The following is a 25,507-nucleotide window of genomic DNA, read 5'->3' as shown; positions in this document are numbered from 1 at the left end:
AGATGTCAAAAAAAGCATCAACAGAAGACTCTTCTGGGACTTGTGGAGACAAAGAAAATGCCCAGGTCTGAGGGCCCCCTGGCAGTAGGGAATGGATTATCAACACCCACTGGAATTCATCCCCGCAGAATAAAAAATAACCTACAGCTGTCCCTGAACACTCTAAACTGATTTTCCTACCACAAAAATTTATCAAGGATGGCTACAATAGGTTCAGGAGAGACCAACAGTTTATCAGAAGGTGCAGGCATCACAGAAACTTCCTGCAATGGAGAGCTTTGGGATGCATTCATCACGCTAGACCACTGAAACTGCAGCTCCAACTGCATCGATTCTAGGTCCTGGTGTTCCTTGACCAGATCTTGAATTATATCAGCCCACCTGATCACAAAGTGTATGAATGGAATCTATACTCGCGTAAAAAAAGGTATACAGACAGTCATCATGTGACTCTTGTAAATGTCACTTCTCACAGACAAGCCGTGAGGCAGCAGAGTCAAAAAGGTCCGAAGTCAAATACTAAGGGAGTTTTTCTTAAAAAGAGGAGCAAGACAAAGGAATAAACAGGTCACAATCCGAGGTCAGAATTCCTGGAAAGTAGACGACCAAGACAGAGTGGCTAGGTAAATGGATGGTCAAAGGCAAGGTCCAAGGTCAGGCAGCAAAAGATAAGAATAACAGAGAACTAGAGAACAAGTCACACAAACCCCCTAGCTAACGCTATGATTGGCAATGTTCTAATCATTGCCTGGCTATTTAGCTGACGATCATTCAGAACAGGAGACACCTGGAATAAACCCAGCAGGAAAGCTAAATGGGCTAGTCAGTAAATATATTTAGACGTAAGCACAACTGTTAAAGGGGGCTTTACACATAGTGATATCGCTAGCAATATCGCTAAAGCGTCACCGATTTTGTGACGCAGCAGCGATATTGCTAGCGATATCGCTACATGTGATACCTCCGACCGCCTCCCCCCGCTGGCTATCGCTGATCGCGCGAGATCAGCCTGGTCCATTTCTCGTCGTCGGATTCCTGCTCGCGCTGAGGAACGAGCCATGGACGCAGGCGGAAGACGGACACCCTCGCTGCGTCTGAAAGGTAAGAGCGACCGCCGAGCACTGCTGCATCGCTAGTGAGATCTGCCTGTTTGGCAGCTCACTAGCGACCATTTAGCGATGCACCAGCGATCCTGACCGGGTCATATCGTGGTCAGGATCGCTGGTGCATCGCTAAATGTAAAGGGGTCTTAACTGGTGCACAAGTACTGTAGGCTCCCAAACCATGCTTGACTAATAGAATAAACTTGGCACACAGGAAATTGCTTAAGTTGCATTTTAATATGATCCACGTGTTATAGTAAAATTATACATACAAATGTTTCGGTCACTCAGACCTTCCTCTGTGAACCAACTACAAATAGTTAGCTGTTATCTGGTATCCATGCAGGGTAGTTAAGCCTGTGATGAATGGCCTATGGCTGTATCAAAAGGAAAATACCTTATCTAGCTGCTGCTGCCCCCATTACAACACGTGGATCATGTTAAAATACAGCTTAAGCAATTTCCTTTGTGCCAAGTTTATTCTACTAGAGCTAAATGGGCTGTCATTCATAATACCGAGAGCCCAGCACGCTCCTATCATGGATTGGGCGGCTGGTCTGTCATTCACAAAACGCCCCTGCATTTTATAGAGCAGCGGAACTATCACTCACTAACTTTCAACCCTGGTAAAATCCCTTTGTCTACAGAAATAATGGTTAGATATGTGTGAGTGTATTAGGGTACGTTACACTTAGCGATGCACCAGCGATCCCGACAACGATATGGATCGCTGGGGCATCGCTAAGTGGTCGCTAGTGAGCTGCCACACAGGCAGATCTCACCAGCGACATAGCAGGGGTCGGGGGTCACTACTTACCTGTCAGACGCGGCGATCCTGACGTCCTCCCGCCCGCGTCCACGCGTCGCTCGTCGGCACCACAGGAAGCGCCCAACGAGAAATGGTCCAGGACGTTCTCGCGCGACCAGCGATGAGCAGCAGGGGAGCCAATCGGAGGTAAGTATCAGATATAGCGATATCGCTAGCATTATCGCTGCTGCGTCACAAAATCAGTGACGTTACAGCGATATTGCTAGCGATATCGCTATGTGTAACGGGGGCTTTAGACATTACAAAGGATCATTTACTGTAATCTCATCACTTATGTACACAGCTGAAACTTTATCCTTTACTTGATAAATGTAAGCAGTCATTTTGTTCCTATAATGCTGGTTTAATAATATATTTGAACACTTCTGTTTTCTGTACCAGGTTCTTTGATGGGAGGCAGCCAGTGCTGTCAATAATGGATCCCGCAATCATTAAGTCCATCCTAGTTAAGGATTGCTATACTATATTTACCAACAGAAGGGTGAGTTCAAATCCTGGTATGATATTGTGTATTTCTAGTAATTCTTGTTACCTATATTAATTTAAAAAATTGCTTCTTTTTAGAATTTTGGCCTTAATGGCCCTCTAGAATCTGGAGTGGCAATTGCTGCTGATGATCAGTGGAAAAGGATACGGACAGTGTTGTCACCAACCTTCACCAGCGGTAAACTTAAGCAGGTAAAACATGTAAACAGATCTCTCTACAGTATATAAAAGTGAATGTATGTATGTGTGTGTGTATCACCAACCAACCACGAAGCATCTTTCATTTCACCAGAGCTGTAATTGGTTGCTATGAGCAACAGTTTTCCTTGCAACCAATCACTAAGCAAAGAAGCTGAGCTGTGATTGGCTGCTATGAGCAACAGTTTTCTCTCTCCACGACAACACCTCAGCGGACACTGCCATGGTGTGAGAAATCTAGCATCCCCGTGAACATAAGCTCCCAGCCATTGTCTGCCCCCCCAGAAAGGAGCAGAGAGCACAGGACAGAAATTAATCCCCCCGCCCATATACTCATCACAGATCCTCAATCCCATTCCCATTGGCACATCTTCCCTCTTAAAGGGATCTCTGGTATGGAAGTTAGGATGTGGGATATTAGGGGTAGTAGTCCGGGGGGCTCTGATGGGATGATGTGGGATATTAAGGGTAGTAGTCCGATGGCTCTGGCTGATGGGATGATATGGGATATTAGTGGTAGTAGTCCAGTAGCTCTGGCTGACGGGATGATGTGGGATATTAGGGGTAGTAGTCCGATGGGTCTGGCTGACGGGATGATGTGGGATATTAGGGGTAGTAGTCCGGTGGCTCTGGCTGATGAGTAGATGTGGGATATTAGGGGTAGTAGTCCAGTGGCTCTGGCTGACGGGATGATGTGGGATATTAGGGGTAGCACTCCGGTGGCTCTGGCTGACGGGATGATGTGGGATATTAGGGGCAGTAGTCTGGTGGCTCTGGCTGATGGGATAATGTGGGATATTAGGGGTAGTAGGCCGATGGCTCTCACGTGATGATGTGGGATTTTAGGGGTAGTAGTCCGGTGGCTCTGACGGGATGATGTGGGATATTAGGGGTAGTAGTCTGTGGCTCTGGCTGATGGGATGATGTGGGATATTAGGGGTAGTAGTCCAGTGGCTCTGACGGAATAATGTGGGATATTAGGGGTAGTAGTCCGGTGGCTCTGGCTGAAGGGATAATGTTGGATATTACAGGTAGTAGTCCGGTGGCTCTGACGGGATGATGTGGGATATTAGGGGGAGTAGTCTGGTGGCTCTGGCTGATGGGATGAAGTGGGATATTAGGGGTAGTAGTCCGGCGGCTCTGATGGGATGATGTAGGATATTAGGGGTAGTAGTCCAGCGGCTCTGACGGGATGATATGAGATATTAGGGGTAGTAGTCCAGTGGCTGTGACGGGATGATGTGGGATATTAGGGGTAGTAGTTTGGTGGCTCTGACGGCATGATGTGGGATATTAGGGGTAGTAGTCCGGTGGCTCTGGCTGATGGGATGATGTGGGATATTAGGGGTACTAGACCGGTGGCTCTGGCTGACGGGATGATGTGGGATATTAGGGGTAGTAGTCCGGTGGCTCTGGCTGATGGGATGATGTGGGATATTAGGGGTAGTAGTCCGGTGGCTCTGGCTGACGGGATGATGTGGGATATTAGGGGTTGTAGTCCGGTGGCTCTGGCTGACGGGATGATGTGGGATATTAGGGGTAGTAGTCCGGTGGCTCTGGCTGACGGGATGATGTGGGATATTATAGTGAATGTGGCTATGTGGAGTGGGCAGGGCTATACACTCAGTTTTATATATATACAGTAGATATATATAGATATAATCATTATAATTTGTTATAAGTAACCGTAGTTAGTTACTATGCCCGGGCAGCGCCGGGCTCTTCAGCTAGTTATAAATATATACTGAATATACTGTATATGTATTTGAACATATATTTTGATTACAGATTAAGTAAAAAGCTAGAAAATTATCTGCCTGTGGTGATTTAAAGATTTCTCTCGGCACTATAACTTTTGGCATAAAACTACGATCTGCCATTCACTTATGATTGTGTGTTACGATGCTGGTGTAACACTACTGGAATCCAGTGGCTGAAGGAGCACGAGCAGGAAGAGCATGTGGTAATAGATGTTCTTGGAATAGCAAAGGATTGTAAGAAAACAATCCAAAGATAAATGAGATCAGTCTGGGTAACAATGTTCAGGAGTTGGAGACTGCAACTAGCCACAATACTCCAGCAATGAGTGACAGATCCATGTGGATTTACGTAGGCCCAAACAGGAAACAAGATGGATTCCCCAGTTCACAATCTGCCATTTTAGTAAAGGGCAATTGCAAAACACAACAGCAGCCTCCAGTGGTAAGGAGTGAAACTGCAGCACAAATTATTAAAGTGAACAATAGCAGCCACTAGTGGTCAAACTGTAGAAGGACAACAGGAATCCTGACATTGTAATGACTGATCGCTGAAACTCTATGAACAGTAAAATGAAGTCACTGTTGCTTCTGATGGCCACACTCATCAGGAGGCAGCAAGTGGCTGTTTATAGTCTATTACTATGCCGCGGTCCTGGGGCTGTGATGCAGAGGAATGACACGTGATGCCCAGCATCCAATCAGCGTTGGCGTCACTGTCCCCACCTTTATACAAACTGAAGAGGAAGTCCGGGATCAGCTGCAGCCCTGGTTTCCTTTTCATGTTCAGCTAGTATGAAGGCCGAGACAGTGACGCCAGTGCTGATTGGGCTCCAGCGTCACCACACCACGTCACAGCCCCGGGGAGAGCGAGTGCCAACACCGCGGGAGTGGCACTGGCACGGGAGGGGAGTATATGCTTTATTTTATTGGGGAAAACATTTAGTTCAAGAAGGGGTTGTCTTAGTAGTAGACAACCCCTTTAATTTAATTTTCTCCCTGCAGCCACACTTCCAATTAGACTGCTAAATGTAATTAAAATGGTGTTTAAAAACCCTCAAGCTAAGTTCACAATAGGTGATTTTTCTGCTTTTTTATGCCAATTTTTATCTGTGTTTTACAGTACCAGCAAAGCCTACGTGATTTCAGAAATCTCATGCATACACATTGTTTTTTTTGTCATCAGTATTTTGTGCTTTGCATGTTTTTTGCACATAGAGCAAGTCACCCCTTTCAGCATTTTTTCAGCAGGTTGCGGCTTTTTTGTGCCAAAACCTGGTTCTATGGAATAGAACTTTTTTTTCAACAGTAAACTTTATCAGCATGAACAAGAGACAAAAAACACACAAAAAATCATCAAAAAAAGCCACAAAAAACGTAATAAAAATCAAGGAAAACCTGCTGCAGCTTCTTTCCTGCCAAGAGATCAGGTTTTGCTGCAGAAAATCACTCTGATAAAAGCCTAGTATGAACTTACCCTTAAAGATATAAAGCTTCTTTATAAAGACATAAAAACATCTTTATTGTACAACATTAAAAAATAAATATAAGAATGATCAGAAAAATCGGGGCTACAGATGCAGATAAAAGAAGATTGGCACACCTGGATAAAAATCACGTGCAATACACTGTTTGAACCATATGAGGTGAATTAAGTGCAATAAAACACCATTTCATAAAGTAGGTACATAGTGTCGTATTGATGTCAAATGATCAGGCATACAGTGAGCTAAATAATGAGAAGCCCATATAGTAGTAGGCTACTCAAATCACACCAAATGATAAAGATATCAAACCGTAGTAGCATCATAGACAAAGCATTCATTACAATACGCCTGTCGGGTGTGGTGGATCCCTAGTCTCTTACACTGTAGGTAAGAGCAATGCTCTAGGAGTGCTGAACGCCTATGGAGAAAAACCCAAACACACGATTTCATCCACTTCAAATTTATGTTAAGAACCTATAACGCTGCCCTTCACCTCGCCATACAGACCTACTTCACCACCCTGATTTCCTCACTAGCCAACAACCCCAAGAAACTTTTTGACACCTTTCACTCCCTCCTCAGGCCAAAAGCACAAGCCCCTATCGCAGACATTTGTTCTGATGACCTAGCCTCCAACTTTACAGAAAAAATAGATAATATCCGTCGGGAAATCTGCTCCCAACCACCAAGTGCTGTGACTCCCATCCCTTCCTGCATCTCCCCTGGCTCACTTTCCACATTTGATCCCATCACAGAAGAAGTCTCCAAACTCCTCTCATCCTCTCGTCCGACCACATGCAATACCGACCCCATTCCCTCACATCTCCTCCAGTCTCTCTCTCCAGTCGAAACAACTCACCTAACTGCAATCTTTAATCTCTCCCTCTCCTTGGGCATTTTCCCATCCTTCTTCAAACAGGCCATCGTTACTCCATTACTAAAGAAACCCGCTCTCGACCCATCCTGCACAAACAACTACAGACCAGTCTCCAATCTCCCCTTAATCTCTAAACTTTTGGAGCGCCTAGTTACCTTATGCCTAACGCCTTACCCGTCACCTCTCCACTCACTCCCTTCTAGACCCTTCACAGTCCGGCTTCCGCCCCCTATATTCGACTGAAACTGCACTCATCAAAGTGACCAATGACCTTCTGACAACAAAACGTAATGGTCACCAATCTCTGCTCATTCTTCTCGACCTATCTGCAGCTTTCGACACTGTTGACCACCATCTCCTACTCTCTAGGCTCCAGTCACTAGACCTTAAGGGCACTGCTCTCTCCTGGTTCTCTTCCTATCTTTCTGACCGCTCCTTCAGTGTTTTGTTCTCTGGCTCCACGTCATCTCCTCTTCCTCTCGCTGTCGGGGTACCTCAGGGCTCAGTCCTTGGCCCCCTTCTCTTCTCTCTCTACACAGCTCCAATTGTACAGACCATCAGCAGATTTGGCTTTCAGTATCATCTTTATGCTGATGACACCCAACTATATACGTCATTCCTCGACCTTACCCCCACTGTACTACAGAACGCCAGTGACTGTCTGTCCGCAGTCTCTAATATCATGTCCACTCTCTATCTGAAACTCAACCTCTCCAAAACTGAACTTCTTCTGCTCCTGCCGTCTACTAACCTCCCTAAATCTGACATTTCCCTCTCCGTGGGTGGCACCATACTAACACCCCGGCAGCAGGCGCGCTGTCTGGGTGTTATGTTTGACACCAATCTCTCCTTCACATCCCATATACAATCTCTTGCCTGCTCTTGCCACTTACACCTAAAGAACATCTCTAAAATCCACCCTTTTCTCACCATGGAAACAACAAAAACCCTCTCTGTAGCATTGATCCACCCCCGCCTGGATTACTGCAATGTTCTATTAATTGGCCTCCCCACTACTCGACCATCCCCTCTCCAGTCCATACTTAATGCAGCGGTCAGGGTCATCTATCTGGCTAATCGATACTCGGACTCGTCCGCTCTTCGCCAGTCCTTACAATGGCTGCCCATTCATTATAGGATCCAATTCAAAGTACTTGTTCTCACCCACAAAGCTCTCCACAGTGCAGCACCCCCCTACATCTCCTCCCTCATTTCTGTCTATCGGCCTAACCGTCCGCTGCGCTCTGCAAACGACTTTCGACTAACATCTGCACTAATCCGTACCTCCCACTCCCGACTCCAAGACTTCTCCCGCGCTGCGCCAACCCTCTGGAATGCTCTACCCCAAGAAATTAGGACGATCCACAATTTGCTTAGTTTCAGACACTCTCTCAAAACACATTTATTCAGAGTGGCCTATCACGTTCACTAATCAAATTTATTCTATGTGTAAGTGTGCATGTGTAGCCCATTCACTATCTCCATCCATCCTTCACTTCCTCAAGATGGCTGGACCATCATTGTAAATACACCATTGTAAATACACACCTGTACTTTGTATCTCCCCCACCTCATTGTAGATTGTAAGCTCTCACGAGCAGGGTCGTCTTATTTTGCTTTAATTGTTGTATTGTTAACGTTGTTACTTATGACTTGTGTTTTGAAACTGTTAAACTGTAAAGCGCTGCGGAATATGTTGGCGCTATATAAATAAAGATTATTATTATGTTACCTTTATACATTTCATCTGTGGTATGGCATGTTTGCTTTATATATTTCTTTCATATCTATATGATGCAGTCTGTTGGTGTAGACGACATTCACACAATTCAGTATGACTCTGATGCTACTATGGTCTGCCATCTTTATCATTTGGTGTGATTGGAGTAGCTTACTACTATATGGGCTTCTCAATATTTAGCTCACTATTTGCCCGGTCATTTGACATCAATTCGACACTATGTAACTACTTTATAATTTGATGTTTTATTGCACTTAATTTACCCCATATGGTTCATACAGTGTATTACAAAGAAGCCTTAAGTGTTTTTGTTCCTATTATGCTTCTTTTAGCAGTATTGTCTTTGGATTGAGAAATTTGGTGTAGTTAAAATAGTGTTTACCTGCAGACTAGCACTACGGCTGCAGGTAAATACCATATATACTGTATATTTTTACCTGCCAGGTTCCCTTTAACATGTCAGGAAAAAAAAGTTGTTTCCAGAAAAATAGAAACAATGTATATGAGAAAATGTGGTATATTTTCTAAATGCCCCTTTAAAAGAGAATGCATACATTTTTTTCATAGTTTTAGGAAATATGTCATGTACAATTCACATAATCCTTCTAGTGTCATACGATGTGATGGATAGCTCATGCTCAATATTTCCAAAATTGTTACTTCATAACAGTTGATACCTGCCCAGTACATTAATACTAGTTTTTACCACCATGTCTGACAGGATATACCTGTGCTACTTACTTTCCAACAAATTAATGTGTTGTAGATTTATGCAAATTCCAATATAAATACCTAGTATTGATATACGAGGGGCGTTCATTAAAGATTTCCCCTGACCCGCTTTGTAGACTGAGAGCAATGAAACTTGGCACAGTTATTAGTCCACTCCATATCTATTTGGTGCCACCTAGGAACACACACATCTCTCATGTCTTAAAGCAACTATAAACACCTCGCTTGTAGAAGTCGACAGGTTGCTCCAAAAGCCATGTTGTGACTTTGGAAATCAGAATCTCAAAATGCTTGCTCTTCAAAAATAACTTCATTGTTGGAAAGAAGTGGAAGTCCGATGGTGTGAGGTCGGGTAAATAAGGAGGATGTGGTAGAATTTCAGAGCCACAGGAGCATGCTTCCATTTGGGCAACATGTGAGTTGTAAAATGGTGCATTGTCTTGCAAAAGGCGGGCACCTTTGGTGAGCATGCCACGTCTCTTGGTTTTGATGACCTCCCGCAATTTCTACAGCAGTGAAGCATAGTATGCCCCAGTGATCATGGTACCCTTTGCTAGGAAATCTATCAATACTACTCCGTGCAGGACCCAAAATACTGTGAGCATGACCTTGCCTGCCGAGAGTTGGCATGAGCCTTTTTTGGAGGTGGAGAGTCATGATGCTTCCATTGAATCGGCTGGACTTTAGTTTCAGAATAACACAGTGCCTTGTGAAAGTATTCGGCTCCCTGGAACTTTTCAACCTTTTCCCACATATCATGCTTCAAACATAAAGATACAAAATTTTTGGTGAAGAATCAACAAGTGGGACACAATTGTGAAGTTGAACGAAATGTATTGGTTATTTTAAATTTTTGTGGAAATTCAAAAACTGAAAAGTAGGGCGTGCAATATTATTCAGCCTCTTTAACTTAATACTTTGTTGTGCCACCTTTTGCTGCGATTACAGCTGCAAGTCGCTTGGGGTATGTCTCTATCAGTTTTGTACATTGAGAGACTGAAATTCTTATCCATTCTTCCTTGGCAAACAGCTCTAGCTCAGTGAGGTTTGATGGAGATCGTTTGTGAACAGCAGTTTTCAGCTCTTGCCACAGATTCTCGATTGGATTCAGGTCTGGACTTTAAATTGGCCATTCTAACACCTGGATACGCTTATTTGTGAAGCATTCCATTGTAGATTTTGCTTTATGTTTGGGACCATTGTCTTGTTGGAAGACAATCTTCGTCCCAGTCTCAGGTCATTTGCAGACTCCAACAGGTTGTTAGGTGTCGGATTCCTGGCACTGCACAGCAGGAGTCCAGAGCCAAACATCCTGCAGTCTCCCATTCTTCCTCAACCGCTCTGGGTGTTGCTCAGCAAACACGGCGAGCCAGGCTTGCTGCTCAGACTTGCTCTGACAGCCTGGATATTGCTGCCACCTCTGGTGCAGCAATAGCAGCGCAACCTGCTCTGCAGGGAACTGCTCCTGAGGCTAAGTCCTCATGCCGTGCTACTGGGCATGCCCGCAACTTGACCTCTCACTGGAGAGCAGGGGTCAAATGCTCAGGTCCTACGTCGGATCTGATTGGTCCTTCCCAAGCTAATGGAAGGTCCCAGAAGCGCATCGCTATAAAAAGCCCGCATGGTGGCTCGGCGATGCGCTAGTGTAGCATATTATGCTGTGTGTGTATGGTGACGGATGTGTGGACTGGTGACTGACGCATTATGAAACCCCTTCCCTCGGATATTACGAATGGTGACAGAGAGTTGGATAGTCAGTCTCAGCTTGTGGCAAGCTACACGCCACGTGATCCTCGCCTACACTAGCGTCTGCGGCTTTACCTGCCGCTGCGCTGCACTAACCGCAGCTACTCTTGGTCGCTGTTGTGACGCCACACGCAGGCCTCTGTGACATTAACAGAGCCGCGTCTCGGCATCACATTGCCTCTTGCGACTCTGTGCCAGAACAGAGCTGTCCTTAGCGTTCGGATGACGTTAACCCGAGTGCAGTACCTTATTGATTAGGTGCATCTGCCATTGTTCAGCAGCGGTCTTGTCACCTACCGCCCGGTGGACTCCGGGCGGCAAACGCACCTCCTGTTATTTTATATTTGGTGCGTTCCGCCGTCCTAACATTACACTAGCGCCAGGGTCTGGCTGATAATGGCAGACGTGCCGCAGCTGCAGCGCTACATTCGGCAGCTGGAGAGCAGGTTGGCGGCTATCGAGAGCACCAACTCAGCTGCGAATGCTGCGCTAGCTGCCGCCCAGACGGTCGCTGAGGCCGTCTCACGTGTGCCCACACTTTTGCCCTCGCCAACAATCTCTTCCCTCCCGCTCCCTGATAAGTTTTCGGGTGAAAGCGCCACCTGTAGGGGATTCATCAGTCAGTGCTCCATTCACCTGGAGTTGCTGGCTACACGGTTTCCTACAGAGCGGGCCAAGGTGGGCTTTATTGTCTCCTTGTTGGCTGGCCGGGCATTGCAGTGGGCCACACCGTTGTGGGAACGTGATGATACCGTGGTTCAGGGGCCTGCTCAGTTCCTCGCGGCTCTGAAGCAGGTCTTCTTGGGACCATGGGTCATGCACGATACGGCTCTCCAACTGTTAGCGTTAACACAAGGGTCACTCTCGGTTAGCCATTATGCTGCCCGGTTTAGGACATTGGCTTCCGAACTGGAGTGGCCGGACAAAGTGTTAGTCCCAGTGTTCTGGAGAAGCCTAGCTGAGCACGTCAGGGATGCTCTAGCCTCCCGAGATATTCCCACAACTCTGGAGGAATTGATCTCCGTCTCCACCCGTATTGATCTCCGGTTCACGGAGCGCGGGCTGGAGAGGACTCAATCCAGACGTAAGATTAACCTGGCTCCCACCTTTACCGAACCGCTGAGCCATTCCGCTCAGGAGCCTCCCTCCATCGAGCCCATGGAGGTATCTCGCACCGGTACTAAGCCACGTCAGGTGCGGGGCTCTGTGCGCTGTTATCACTGCCGACACTTTGGCCACTCGGCTGGCACATGTCCCCAGCGGCCAAAGAGACGACCCCGTTCCATGGTTGTAGGTGGTGGCCAGTCCCAGATGGAGCCCTTTTCGCCTAAGCCGGTATTCCGGGGTACTCTGGATAATGGTTCCTCCACCTGGGAGGCAGAGGTTACTCTGGACTCCGGGGCCGAGGGGAACTTTATGTCCTCGAGTTTTGCCCAGAGTCACTCTATTCCCCTGGTATTACTCCCACAACATCTGACCATCAGGGTGGTGGATGGGGCACCATTGCCATCTCAAGTGACCCATCAGACGGTCCCACTCGGTCTCGCCATGTCCCCCTCACATCGGGAGACCCTGTCCTTGCTTATTATGCCTCATGGCATCGATCAGGTACTCCTTGGGGTTCCCTGGCTTCGTTGTCACTCCCCTCACATTGCTTGAGCGTTGGGGAGACTACTGGGCTGAGCAAGGACTGTGAGGGAAGGTGTCTAAGGGACAGTCTTCAGGTAGCGTCTACAGAGCTGCCTACAGATCTCTCCACGCTTCCTGAACCTTACCATCAGTATGCAGACGTCTTCTCTAAGAAGTCTGCGGAGACACTCCCGCCGCACCGTCCCTATGATTGCCCGATTGACCTCCTGCCGGGCACAGAACCTCCTTGAGGTTGTGTCTACCCATTGTCTCTCCCGGAGACAGAGGCAATGTCCCAATATATCCGGGAGAACCTGGCGCGGGGCTTTATCAGGAAGTCGGTGTCACCGGCTGGGGCAGGCTTCTTCTTCGTTCAGAAGAAGAGCGGAGAGTTACGCCCCTGTATCGACTACCGGGGTCTCAATGCCATCACGGTAAAGAATAAGAACCCTCTCCCGTTGATCTCCGAGTTGTTCGACAGGTTGTGTGGGGCGTGTCTCTTCACAAAGCTAGACCTACGAGGGGCATACAACCTGATCCGTATTCGCAAGGGAGACGAATGGAAGACAGCTTTTAATACTCGGGATGGCCATTATGAATATCTGGTCATGCCCTTTGTAATGCGCCCGCTGTCTTCCAGGACTTCGTCAACGACGTCTTCCGTGACATGCTTTCTACCTCGGTGGTGGTCTATCTGGATGACATCCTCATCTTTTCGCCAGATTTTCCCACCCACTGGAAAGATGTCTGCAGGGTATTCGACCGCCTGCGGGCGAATTCCCTGTTCGCCAAGCTGGAGAAGTGTCAGTTTGAGCAGGAGTCCTTGCCATTTCTGGGCTACGTCATCTCGGCCCAGGGGTTGGCTATGGATCCGGCCAAACTGCAAGCGGTTATGGACTGGCAGGAACCCCATTCTCTTAAAGCGGTGCAGCGCTTTTTGGGGTTCGTTAATTATTACCGTCAGTTTATACCCCACTTCTCCACTCTGGTAGCTCCTTTGGTTGCTCTCACGAAAAAAGGACCGAACAGGTTTCCAAGGCTTTTTCCTCCATAAAGTCCCACTTTGCAGGCGCTCCCATTTTGCACCGTCCCGATGTGGATAAGCCGTTTATCCTTGAGGTAGACGCTTCTTCCGTCGGTGCAGGAGCAGTCCTTTACCAAAAGGATGCTCAAGGTCCGAAGCATCCCTGCTTCTTCTATTCTAAGACCTTTTCACCGGCGGAGAAAAATTACTCCATCGGCGACAGGGAGCTGCTGGCCATGAAATTGGCTTTCTCCGAGTGGAGACATCTCCTGGAGGGAGCCCGGTTCCCCTTTCAGGTGTTCACGGACCACAAAAACCTGGTCTATCTTCAGACGGCCCAACGCCTGAATTCCCGCCAGACCAGGTGGTCGCTCTTCTTCTCTCGCTTCCGCTTCACCCTGCACTACCTCTCCGGGGAGAAGAACATCCAAGCAGATGCCCTCTCGCGCTCGGTGGTCTCGGCGGAAGAAGGAGAAGCCGAGCCCCGGTTAATTCTCCCTCCGGAGAGTTTTACGACCGTGGCTCCTATCGCTCTCGAGTCGGTACCGCCAGGAAAGACCTTGGTGCCCCCTCGGCTACGGCCGGAGGTTCTTGCCTGGGCACATGTCTCCAGGCTAGGTGGCCATTGTGGTAATAAACGGACCACCAAACTCCTGGCAAGGTCATATTTGTGGCCACATATGGCTCGAGACGTCAAGGCATACGTGAAAGCATGCGTCTCGTGTGCCCGGAACAGGCCCTCTAGACAGAGGCCGGCGGGGCTCTTGTTTCCCCTGCCAGTAGCGGATAGACCATGGGAAATGGTGGGCATGCACTTTATAGTTGGCCTGCCCAAGTCCAGTGGCAGTACGGTCATCTGGGTGGTTACCGACCATTTTTCCAAAATGGTACATCTGGTGCCACTCGCACGCCTACCTTCCGCCCGAGGTCTGGCCGTCCTGTTCATTAAGCATGTATTCCGTTTACATGGTATGCCGGACAAAATCGTAAGTGACCGAGGTCCCCAGTTTGCGTCTCGTTTTTGGAGGGAGCTCTGCAGCTTACTCAGCATCGAGCTAAATCTGTCTTCCGCCTACCATCCCGAGACGAATGGCTTGGTCGAAAGGGCCAATCAGACCTTGGTCACCTATCTACGACATTTTGTCTCTGCCAGGTAGGATGACTGGGCATCCTTGCTGCCTTGGGCTGAATTTGCTCTAAACAATGCGGTGGCCGATTCCACTGGTCAGACGCCTTTTCTCCTAAATTATGGTCAACACCCACGCGTCCCTGTCCCAATGCCGGTGTCCTCCACTGACTCCAGGGTGGCAGACTGGGCAGTGGAGGCCTGGGACATTTGGGATCACACTCAGGATGCTATCCGGGCACCTAAAGAAAGGATGAGGGCGTCCGCCGACACGCACCGGCGACCCGCGCCAAGCTTCTCCCCTGGCGACATGGTGTGGCTCTCCACCCGGAACATTAAATTGCGGGTCGAGTCTCCCAAGTTCGCACCACGATACATTGGACCGTTCAAGGTCCTCGAGCGACTTAGCTCAGTGGTCTACCGCCTGGCTCTTCCTCCACATTTGGCCATATCGGACGTGTTTCATGTGTCCCTCCTCAAACCAGTTCACATGGTCCGGTTTTCTGAGCCATCCACCGGGTCATCAGACTTATCGTCTGACGAGTTTGAGGTTAACGCCATCGTGGGGCGCAGGTTTGTCCATGGCAAAAAGTTCTATTTGGTGGACTGGATGGGTCATGGTCCCGAGGCTCGGACCTGGTGGAGAACATTCATGCACTGTTTCTGGTCGCGGCTTTTGAGCGCAGTGAGGCGACCCTGGGGGGGGGGAGTAATGTTAGACGTCGGATTCCTGGCACTGCACAGCGGGAGTCCAGATCCAGACATCCTGCGGTCTCCCATTCTTCCTCGACCGCTCCGGGTGTTGCTCAGCAAACACGGCGAGCCAGGCTTGCTGCTCAGACTCGCTCTGCCAGCCTGGTTGTTGCTGCCACCTCTGGTGCAGCAATAGCAGCGCAACCTGCTCTGCAGGGAACTGCTCCTGAGGCTAAGTCCTCATGCCGTGCTACTGGGCATGCCCGCAACTTGACCTCTCACTGGAGAGCAGGGGTCACATGCTCAGGTCCTACGTCGGATATGATTGGTCCTTCCCAAGCTAATGGAAGGTCCCAGAAGCGCATCGCTATAAAAAGCCTGCATGGCGGCTCGGCGATGCGCTATTGTAGCATATTATGCTGTGTGTGGTGTATGGTGACGGATGTGTGGACTGGTGACTGACGCATTATGAAACCCCTTCCCTCGGATATTACGAATGGTGACAGAGAGTTGGATAGTCAGTCTCAGCTTGTGGCAAGCTACACGCCACGTGATCCTCGCCTACACTAGCGTCCGTCGGCGCCCGTGTCTCAGTGCCGACGTCTGCGGCTTTACCTGCCGCTGCGCTGCACTAACCGCAGCTACTCTTGGTCGCTGTTGCGACGCCACACGCAGGCCTCTGTAACATTAACAGAGCCGCGTCTCGGCATCACATTGCCTCTTGCGACTCTGTGCCAGAACAGAGCCGTCCTTAGCGTTCGGGTGACGTTATCCCGAGCGCAGTACCTCATTGATTAGGTGCATCTGCCATTGTTCAGCAGCGGTCTTGTCACCTACCGCACGGTGGACTCCGGGCGGCGAACGCACCTCCTGTTATTTTATATTTGGTGCGTTCCGCCGTCCTAACACAGGTTTTCTTCAAGAATGGTCCTATATTTGGCTTTATCCATCTTCCCATCAATTTTAACCATCTTCCCTGTCCCTGCTGAAGAAAAGCAGGCCCAAATCATGATGCTGCCAACACCATGTTTGATAGTGGGGATGGTGTGTTCAGGGTGATAAGCTGTGTTGCCTTTACGCCAAACATATCGTTTGGCATTGTAGCCAAAAAGTTAGATTTTGGTTTCATCTGACCAGAAGCACCTTCTTCCACATGTTTGGTGTGTCTCCCAGGTGGCTTGTTGCAAACTTTAAACAATACTTTTTATGGATATTTTTGAGAAATAGCTTTCTACCTGGCACACTTCCATAAAAGCCAGATTTGTGCAGTGTACGACTGATTGTTGTTCTATGGACAGACTGTCCCACCTCAGCTGTAATTCTCTGCAGTTCATCCAGAGTGATCATGAGCCTCTTGGCTGCATCTCTAATCAGTCTTCTCCTTGTTTGAGATGAAAGTTTAGAGAGACGGCCGGGTCTTGGTAGATTTGCAGTGGTATGATACTCCTTCCATTTCAATATGATTGCTTGCACAGTGCTCCTTGGGATGTTTAAAGTTTTGGAAATCATTTTGTATCCAAATCCAGCTTTAACCTTCTCCACAGCAGTATTACGGACCTGCCTGTTGTGTTCCTTGGTCTTCATGATGCTCTCTGTGCTTCAAACAGAACCCTGATACTATCACAGAGCAGGTGCATTTATACGGAGACTTGATTACACACAGGTGGATTATATTTATCATCATTAGTCAATTAGGACAACATTGAATCATTCAGAGATCCACAATGAACTTCTGGAGTGAGTTTGCTGCACTAAAAGTAAAGGGCCGAATAATATTGCATGCCCCACTTTTCAGTTTTTGAATTTCCACAAAAATTTAAAATAACCAATAAATTTCTTTCAACTTCACAATTGTGTCCCACTTGTTGATTCTTCACCAAAAATTTACATTTGGTATTAATGTTTGAAGCATGATATGTGGGAAAAGGTTGAAAAGTTCCAGGGAACCGAATACTTTTGCGAGGCACAGTAGTGATGGACATAGCTTTTATCTTGTGTGATCAGTCTTTTGAGAAAGTCCTCCTGGTTACCATGGCACATCGTCAATAGAGCCTGAGAGCATTCGACTTGATCCTGCTTCTGAAAAGGTGTGAGAAGCCAGGGAACCCAGCGAGTGGATACCTTATGCATGTGAAGATGGTCTTGGATGTTTTTTTCCTCAAACCCCACACTGATCTTAAGATTTTGGCCTAGGTGGTGAATGGTTACGTAGTGATTTTCCAAAATGGTGACCTCCACTTGCTGGATGGTGTGTTCATCAATAGCAGAATGGGGTCGCCCTGGAATTGAAGCTGTTTGCACCGACATCCGACCACATTTGAATTGACGATGCCAGTTCTTGACAACATCATATGATGAGGAATCATCACCATAAACCTCTTTCATCTGATCGAACGTCTCCTTTGGTGTGCGGCCTTTCAAGTCAAGGAACTTGATGGCTGCTCTGTATTCCACTGGGTCCATTATCAAACCTCACACCACTTTAGCCCCTGTAAAATCAAGACCATTATCAGTTGCAAATTGGCACGTAACCTATAGAGACTTAAATCATTGCATATGGGCAGTTTCAGGGTCCTGTGAAAAATAGAAGTGGGTCAGGGGAAATCTTTAATGAACGCCCCTCATATGAGCCATATTGTCTTCTCCATCCCTACATGTATTTATTATGTATTTAATAAGAGCATGAATCATTGCATACTGCTTGTGACAAATTTTGTGTAAAAAAAAAAAAAACCTCACATTATTATCACATCTGTGTTGAAGACTTTATTAGGCTTCTCAGTTCCAGATTATAGGAAAGTTTTTGGTAAAATGATACGCCATGAAACAATCCCTTTGTTGTCATTTTGACAGATGTTCCCAATAATAAAACAGTATGGAGACCTTTTAGTTAAGAATATTCAGAAGAGAGCTGATAACCGAGAATGTATAGACATGAAGGAGTAAGTACACAGATTTATTACAGTTTCCATACTCTACCGCACAGTTTTTACCAGATTACTTCACATAAGTGCAGACTAGCCGGACACTGACCGACTACAGGGACCTGCCACATACAGTATATTTATTCAGGAATGCACTGATCCAACTGACAATGCAAGAAATATTATTTATCTCTTCTGTATATCTTGCACCACCAGTATTTGTTTTTCGTTGGAGTGCGGTTACCCTGTCGTTGTATTCACCTATATTCATTGTCATAGTGGTTCTCTTTATTCTGCCTCCTTCAGATAAAGCCAGATGAGGAATGGTCATTATATAGCTGGTGAAAATAGAGAAATTGTGGTGTCTTACAGGATACCCAACGCATTATTAAACTGCATTACTTTGTATCATGCTGACCACACTTCTGTACAACTTGTGGATATGTAGAATTGTCCAGAGCAGAAATCTATTTCTTATACATGCACAGGACAAACATTCTCTTTTATCTACCACATAGGAAATGATTGCAGTGTAAACCTTAGGATCCTTCTCTAGAGTTTGCCACCACAGTAGATGAAGAGTATGAAGGAGATACATGAGGGTCTTGTAGGGCCAGCGTAAGCACCCAGGCAAGTGCCTTTGCCCTGAGCAAGCGGGGGGGCCACTCGCCGATAGGGACATCGTCGCGCTTGCTCAGGGCCCCAGCACTTGCGATACTTACCTCTAACCCCTTCACCGCTGCGGCTTCTTCCGCGGCTTCTGACTGTGACGTTCAGGTCAGAGGGCGCAATGATGTCAGTACTATGTACCCTCTGCCTGAACAGTCACAGTGCAGAGAGCCGAAAGATAGCAATGCTGAGAATTCCGGAGCAGAGCAGCGGCCAGAGAGGAGAGGTGATTATTTCATTGTTTTATGTTTGGAGCATTAAATATGCAGCCCATTATACACTGGAACATCATATATGGGGCCTATCATATATGGAGCATTATATATAAGGCCCATTATATACTGGAGCATCATATATGGGGACCATTATACACTGGAGTATCATATATGGGCCCATCAAGCACTGGAGCATCATATATGGGGCCCATTATATCTGGAACATTATATGGGGCCATCATACACTGGAGCATCATATATGGGGCCCATTATATATGGAGCATCATATGGGGACCATTATACATGGAGAATCATATGGGGAGCATTATATATGGAGCATTATATGGGGCCCATTCTGTATGAAGCAATACATGGAGCCTATCATATACTGTATGGAGCATTACATGGGACTCTTTATATACTATGGGGCCCATCCTATACTTTATGGAGCATTACATGGGGCCCATTATATATGGAGCAATATATGGAGCTCATTATTCTTTATGGAACATTATATGAGGCCCATTATACAGTATGGAGCATTATATGGGGCCCATTATTCTGCATGGAGCATTATATGTGGCTCCTTATACTGGATAGAGCATTATATGGGATTCATCAGTATGGAGCAATATATGGGGCTCATTATTCTGTATGGAGCACTATGTGGTACCCATAATACTGTATGGAGCAATATATGGGGTGCATTGTTCTGTATGGAACAATATATGGGGCCCATTATTATGTATGGAGCATTATATGTGGCTCATTATACTGTACAGAGCATTATATGGTGTTCATAATTCTGTATGGAGCAATATATGGGGTTCATTATTCTGTATGGAGCACTATGTGGTGCCCATAATACTATATGGAGCAATATAAGGGGCTCATTATTCTGTATGGAGCATTATGTGATGTCCATTATACTGTATGGAGCAATATATGGGGCTCATTATTTTGTATGGAGCACTATGTGGTGCCCATAATACTGTATGGAGCAATATATGGGGCTCATTATTCTGTATGGAGCACTATGTGGTGCCCATAATACTGTATGGAGGACTATACTGTCCAGTGTCTGAGGTAATGTAGAATTTACAATAGATATCACTCATGTAGTGTAAGAAGTAAATGAAATCTTTTGCATTGTACTATACTTATATTTCTCTGCCTTATCTGTGCATCATTAATTGTATTATGTGTTAAAGGGGCCCACTGACAATTTCATCCGGGGCCCACAAAGACCTGGAGCTGGCCCTAGGCTCTTGAGTTTATTAAGCTCAGCCTGGTTTTTCACCATTTTGTCATTTCAGCATCTTTGGAAGCTACAGCATCGACATAGTCCTGAGCACATTCTTCAGTGTGAATGTGGATTCATTGAACAATCCCAATGATCCATTTGTGACCAATGGAAGAAAACTTTTCAACTTCTCCTTTTTTAACCCTTTGTTCTTAACATGTAAGTGGGTCGCCCTCCCAGGGCTGTGGGGTACTCGGTACCGGGCCGGTATCAGTGGGATGTGTCACAGCAGCGGTGACCTGGACCGTGGCCCTGGGCGCCCAAGTAATGGGGAATGGAAATGGTGGAATGTAGTTACTGGAATAGTTTGTGACGCCACCTGTGGTGTTCAGCAAGTGAGATGTTAAGCCGACGCTGCATGCAGATCCACTGGGACTGATGATATGGTGCAGCAAAGATGTAAAAGCTCCCCACAGGTGAAACTGTAGTCCCAGGGCAGTGTAGATGTGGCTGGCACGGAGATGTAGCAGTGCCGGAAGAGTAGGAAGCAGACAAAGACACAGCGGGGTGCAATTTCTGTACCTTTACTTGATAACTGCAGTCCAGGGTCCTGACTACAGATGGTAACGGAGCAGGCTAGCCTGGAAGCAGCTCAGGATTCTGTCTCAGCAGAAGGGATGTGCAGTCTCCTTCCTAGCGCCTATTTGGATGAAGTACTCCTAGTACTGAGTTACACTGGAGTTCCTCCTTCTTCTCTTACTGTCTCTTAGAACTACCTCGTATGGCAGACAGCTGTAGCCGTATTCCTCTCTTGGCTCACTCCGTGCTGTTGTGCCTCCGAGTCTTAGATGAGAGTAGGGCATTTACAGCCTCCTACTCCTCTGGTATCTGTTGCAGGACCGTTAGTATCCGTACAACCGTGGAGACCAGGCTCCAGTTCATGCGCTCTCGCTGTGAGGGAGCTCTCCTTCCTCAGCTCAACCTCCAGCTTCTCTCCACATGTCTGCACACGTGGACCTCCTCACACTAACTGACCACTCCTTCCTCTTGGCCCTCAGGGAGCACTCCTCCCCTTAATCCCGGTTCAGAGTTCCCCCTGCTGGCCTGGAGTGGAACTGTGTTGCATGCATAGGTTAACTGCGAGAGAGACCCTTCACTGCTTCCAAGCATGACCTCACCCTCCCTGGAGGAAGGCAAAGTCACTGTGGCGGCCATACTCCTGGGGGCGCCACATAAGTTAACACACTATTTATTTATATCTATTAAAGATAGATAGGCAACTTTTTACCTGGTATAAATATTGCTGTTCTTCAAAAATCTGGAGTGGATCATTATTTGTTTCCATGCCTAGCCGTTCCTGAGATGGGGCATCCTCATCTCTGTACATAATGCCCACAGTCAGTTGAATAAAAAGAAGACCCCCTTAAAGAAGAGTTGTGAAACATGCTCACTTTGCTGAAATGACTAGATTAACATACAAGGAAGAGAAGGCCACAACCCAGGAATACAGGGGCACATAAACTAAAGAAAATTAACACCAGATTCATCAAAACAGAATTTACACACAAAAATCACATATCTATAGCAAGTGACAGATCCTTTATATGATCTTGTGTATGATTTGGTAATATGTTGTGCAAACACTTTATGATGATATCACAATGTCATACTTTGAAATCAGATTTAGGTACATTTGGCAGCTGATATGCACTACTACTACTATTACTACGACGACTGAGCAGCGATTTCTTAACCACCAAGATTTAGACATCATACCAAAGTAGCCATCACTTCTTCTGGCTCTGCAGAAATCATGAAAAGCCTCTAGTTTCTAGAAAATTATAATCACAGTGCTCATGAAATCATGTTTTCTCGTATAATTTTTCTTACAGTTATGTTTCCGTTCCTGACTCCTCTTTTGGAAAAACTGAATGTCTGCTTCCTTCCAATGAGTGTCCTCAACTTTTTTCAGGATGCTATAAAAAGCATTAAGAAAAACAGACAGAAAGGAATTCATACAGTAAGTGAATGCGTAACTCCAGCTGGGAAATATGTATTGGTTGGACTCACTTTTCGTCCTCTGCCATCCATCTTGATTGTTATGGAAGGGAGAAAATGTTGATGTTGTGTAATTTTGAGACTCACTTGATTTTTAAATATTGTAGAACCCCATTAATAAAAAGTCTTGGAATAATATATGATGCCACAATGTAAGAAATAGTGAAGGTAATCACTAAATTGTCAGGAACCCCGCACTGCACTTGCTCACTGAGCCAGTGCATGTGTCCTGAGTACAAAATCAGTGCTCAAAGATACCTGAGGAGCAGGGCAGCAGCGGTGACGATGCGTGCTTCAGAGTATCAGGACCTGAAGCACGTGACTGCTGGGGGCGTGGCCTAAGCTCCACAAAGCTAGGAGCTGCAGGGAAACTCCTAGAAAGGTAACTACAGGACAATGTTACCAAGGGGCATAGACAGAGACAGAAACCAGATGAAGCCAGGGTCAAAGCACAAGATAGCTATACAGTACCAAAGGGTTAGACAGAATGGATAGTCAGGACGTAGCAATAGATCAGAAAACCAGAACGGGCAATAGACGGTACAATAGTGACAAACTGTAACGGAGTAACGATAGCCAAGCCAGGAGGTCAGAACCAGAAAAGACAATAGTACCAAAACGAGAGACGGAGTACAGAGTGAGGGAACAGACCGGGTCATACACGGGAAGCAAACAAGCAACGCAGAATACACGCACACAAGGGGTCAGACACACCAGAACAACAGTATAGCTGACAGAGAACCCTGGTAAAGAGTGAGTATAAATTCCCCTCCCAGATCCAGAAAGAGGCCATGAACACTTAACCCTGTGAGTGCAGGGCAAGAACCCTGTTCAATCCATGACATAAATTATCTGAGACATAGTATTAAAGTAGAATGCAAAGAATACTGGATCTTTGCTTTTCTGATCTTTTGTTATGTCTTTCAGCATCGAGTAGATTTTCTACAACTCATGGTAGACGCTCAATCTAAAGACAACAACACAGGAGAGTCAGATCATGGCTATAAAGGTATGAAGGTTGACTTTCCACATCTTTCTTAAATGGTGTTCCATGTGGTCTTCAGAGTCTGTTGAGCTTTTACAGATTAGAATTTTGTTAGAATCTATTATACAATAATCTTGTGATACAATGTAGAGAATTATTATGTAACTGAAAGTAAAATATTAGTAGAAGAAAATGTACTTGACACTAAGATTCATTACATTCTAAGCATAATGACGGAGGGTGGGATCCTTCAAAAAGACCACTGCCTGTTGATCTCTGGCACACTACTTAGGATTGTAGAAGAAGAAGCCCAGCATTTTAAAATAATATAAGACCCCTTAAACAACAAACATATGTTTTTGTCTTTTTATTGACCAGTGTGAATATAGCCTCACTTTTGCTTTGGGCTCTATTGACATATTTGTAATTTAATGCACAAGTTAGCCAATATAATTTTCAGGTTTTTTGTGCAGAAAGGTTTCCACCCATGTAAGATAACCAACTCTGTTGCATGTACTTCACAGAATTGACAGACACGGAAATTATGGCTCAGGGACTTACCTTTATTATGGCTGGTTATGAGACCACCAGCATTACACTCATGTTTGTGGCTTACCATTTGGCAATTCATCCAGATGTCCAAATCAAACTTCAAGAGGAAATTGACACCTTTCTCCCCAATAAGGTAACACCAATATGGAATAATGGCATTAAATGGTGCTCACCAATTATATGCCATATGTATTGTAGAGGTTTGTACTCACTCAGCTGCGGTTGAGGTAGGTACAGGAAGCAGTACGGCTGAAATGTCCAGGCAGGTTTATTTAAACTGCATAAACCACTCAGGAGAGCAAAACAAAAGAACAGCCTTTTCCGACACAAAGAGAAAACATAAAGTAAAAAGTCCATACAACATATAGCGGGTCCGTCCGCTCAAGAAAGTGTCCAATTCTTTAGGCCTTAAAGGGAATCTATCACCTCAATTTGGCACGGTATGTAAATGAGTTGTGTCCGGTCCGATGGGCGGTGTTTTGGCTCCTTCCCTCCACCCCTCCTTGGCCACTGTACGCAATCTTTAAGGTAATATCCGTAGTTGTCGTCCAGATTACGCGCGTGCGCATTGCAATTTCCAATTTCCAAATGGGCAAAGCAAACTGCGCACGCGCAATTGGGAATTGCAATGCGCACACGCGTAATCTGGACAACTACGGATATTACCTTAAAGATTGTGTACAGCAGCCAAGAACAGGATAAATGAGCAACTAATGACATCTAATGGTTATAACTGGTACTACACCAAGAATTAACTTGCCGCACATAAATGGGCAGAACACTGCTCCTTGGTGTCTTGGGACATGGTAATTTGCCAATTCTCTGACAGTACCTCATGCTCTATGACCTTTGTACAACCTGACAGCTCCGAAACAGGTCTCTGTTCCACTGTAGCAACTCTCGGCAATGTTGCTTTTGGGCACGTGACAGCGTCTCTGCCACTTTAACTTCTTCCACGTCAGCTTCCGGCTTGGCCATCAAACATGGAGCTTCCACGGGCTCCCTATCTCATCATGGCTTAATCCGGCCCTGCGTGGTATACCTGGCAGGGCTTCCTTCTCCCTGGTTGTTGGATTTTATAGTTGACATCCCCAACTTTTTCAACAATTTCGTAGGGGCCCTGCCATTTGGCCAGGAATTTGCTCTCCACCGTAGGTACCAGCGCCAGTACTCAATCCGCAGGATCGAAGTGTCTCACCCTCGCCAACCTATTATACACCCTCGACTGCTCTGAGGAGGTGTTCCCTCATAATAAGCATCACCTTGGCAATCCTCTCTTGCATCTGGGCAACATGCTCAATTACACTCTGGTGGGGTGTAGACCCCCAAGCCTCTTTTGCTATGTCGAGGAGCACATGGGGTGTCGGCCATACAATGGTTCAAAAGGGAAGATCCCAGTAGAGGCCTGTAGGACTTCTCTGATGGAGAATAGA

At 46.4% G+C, this 25,507-nt stretch overlaps 1 protein-coding gene across 2 annotated transcripts in view; it reads left to right on the top strand.

Annotated features, from left to right (window-relative positions):
* The window catches only part of LOC141092139 (cytochrome P450 3A29-like), a 73,261-nt gene that overhangs the window by 29,843 nt on the left and 17,911 nt on the right, over window positions 1-25,507 (top strand). For both annotated transcript variants that reach the window (XM_073578079.1, XM_073578087.1), the window contains 7 exons: window positions 2,314-2,413; window positions 2,497-2,610; window positions 18,282-18,370; window positions 20,553-20,698; window positions 22,372-22,499; window positions 23,465-23,546; window positions 24,047-24,207. In XM_073578079.1, the coding sequence (XP_073434180.1) occupies window positions 2,314-2,413; window positions 2,497-2,610; window positions 18,282-18,370; window positions 20,553-20,698; window positions 22,372-22,499; window positions 23,465-23,546; window positions 24,047-24,207 (820 nt within the window). The remainder of the gene's footprint in view (window positions 1-2,313; window positions 2,414-2,496; window positions 2,611-18,281; window positions 18,371-20,552; window positions 20,699-22,371; window positions 22,500-23,464; window positions 23,547-24,046; window positions 24,208-25,507) is intronic.

The sequence above is a fragment of the Dendrobates tinctorius genome, unplaced genomic scaffold (assembly GCF_039654945.1).
Source record: "Dendrobates tinctorius isolate UK_male_01 unplaced genomic scaffold, ASM3965494v1 ptg000008l, whole genome shotgun sequence".
Classification (NCBI taxonomy): Eukaryota; Metazoa; Chordata; class Amphibia; order Anura; family Dendrobatidae; genus Dendrobates; species Dendrobates tinctorius.
The sequence above is the reverse complement of the archived record's forward strand: the minus strand, read 5'-3'. Positions and strand labels throughout refer to the sequence as shown.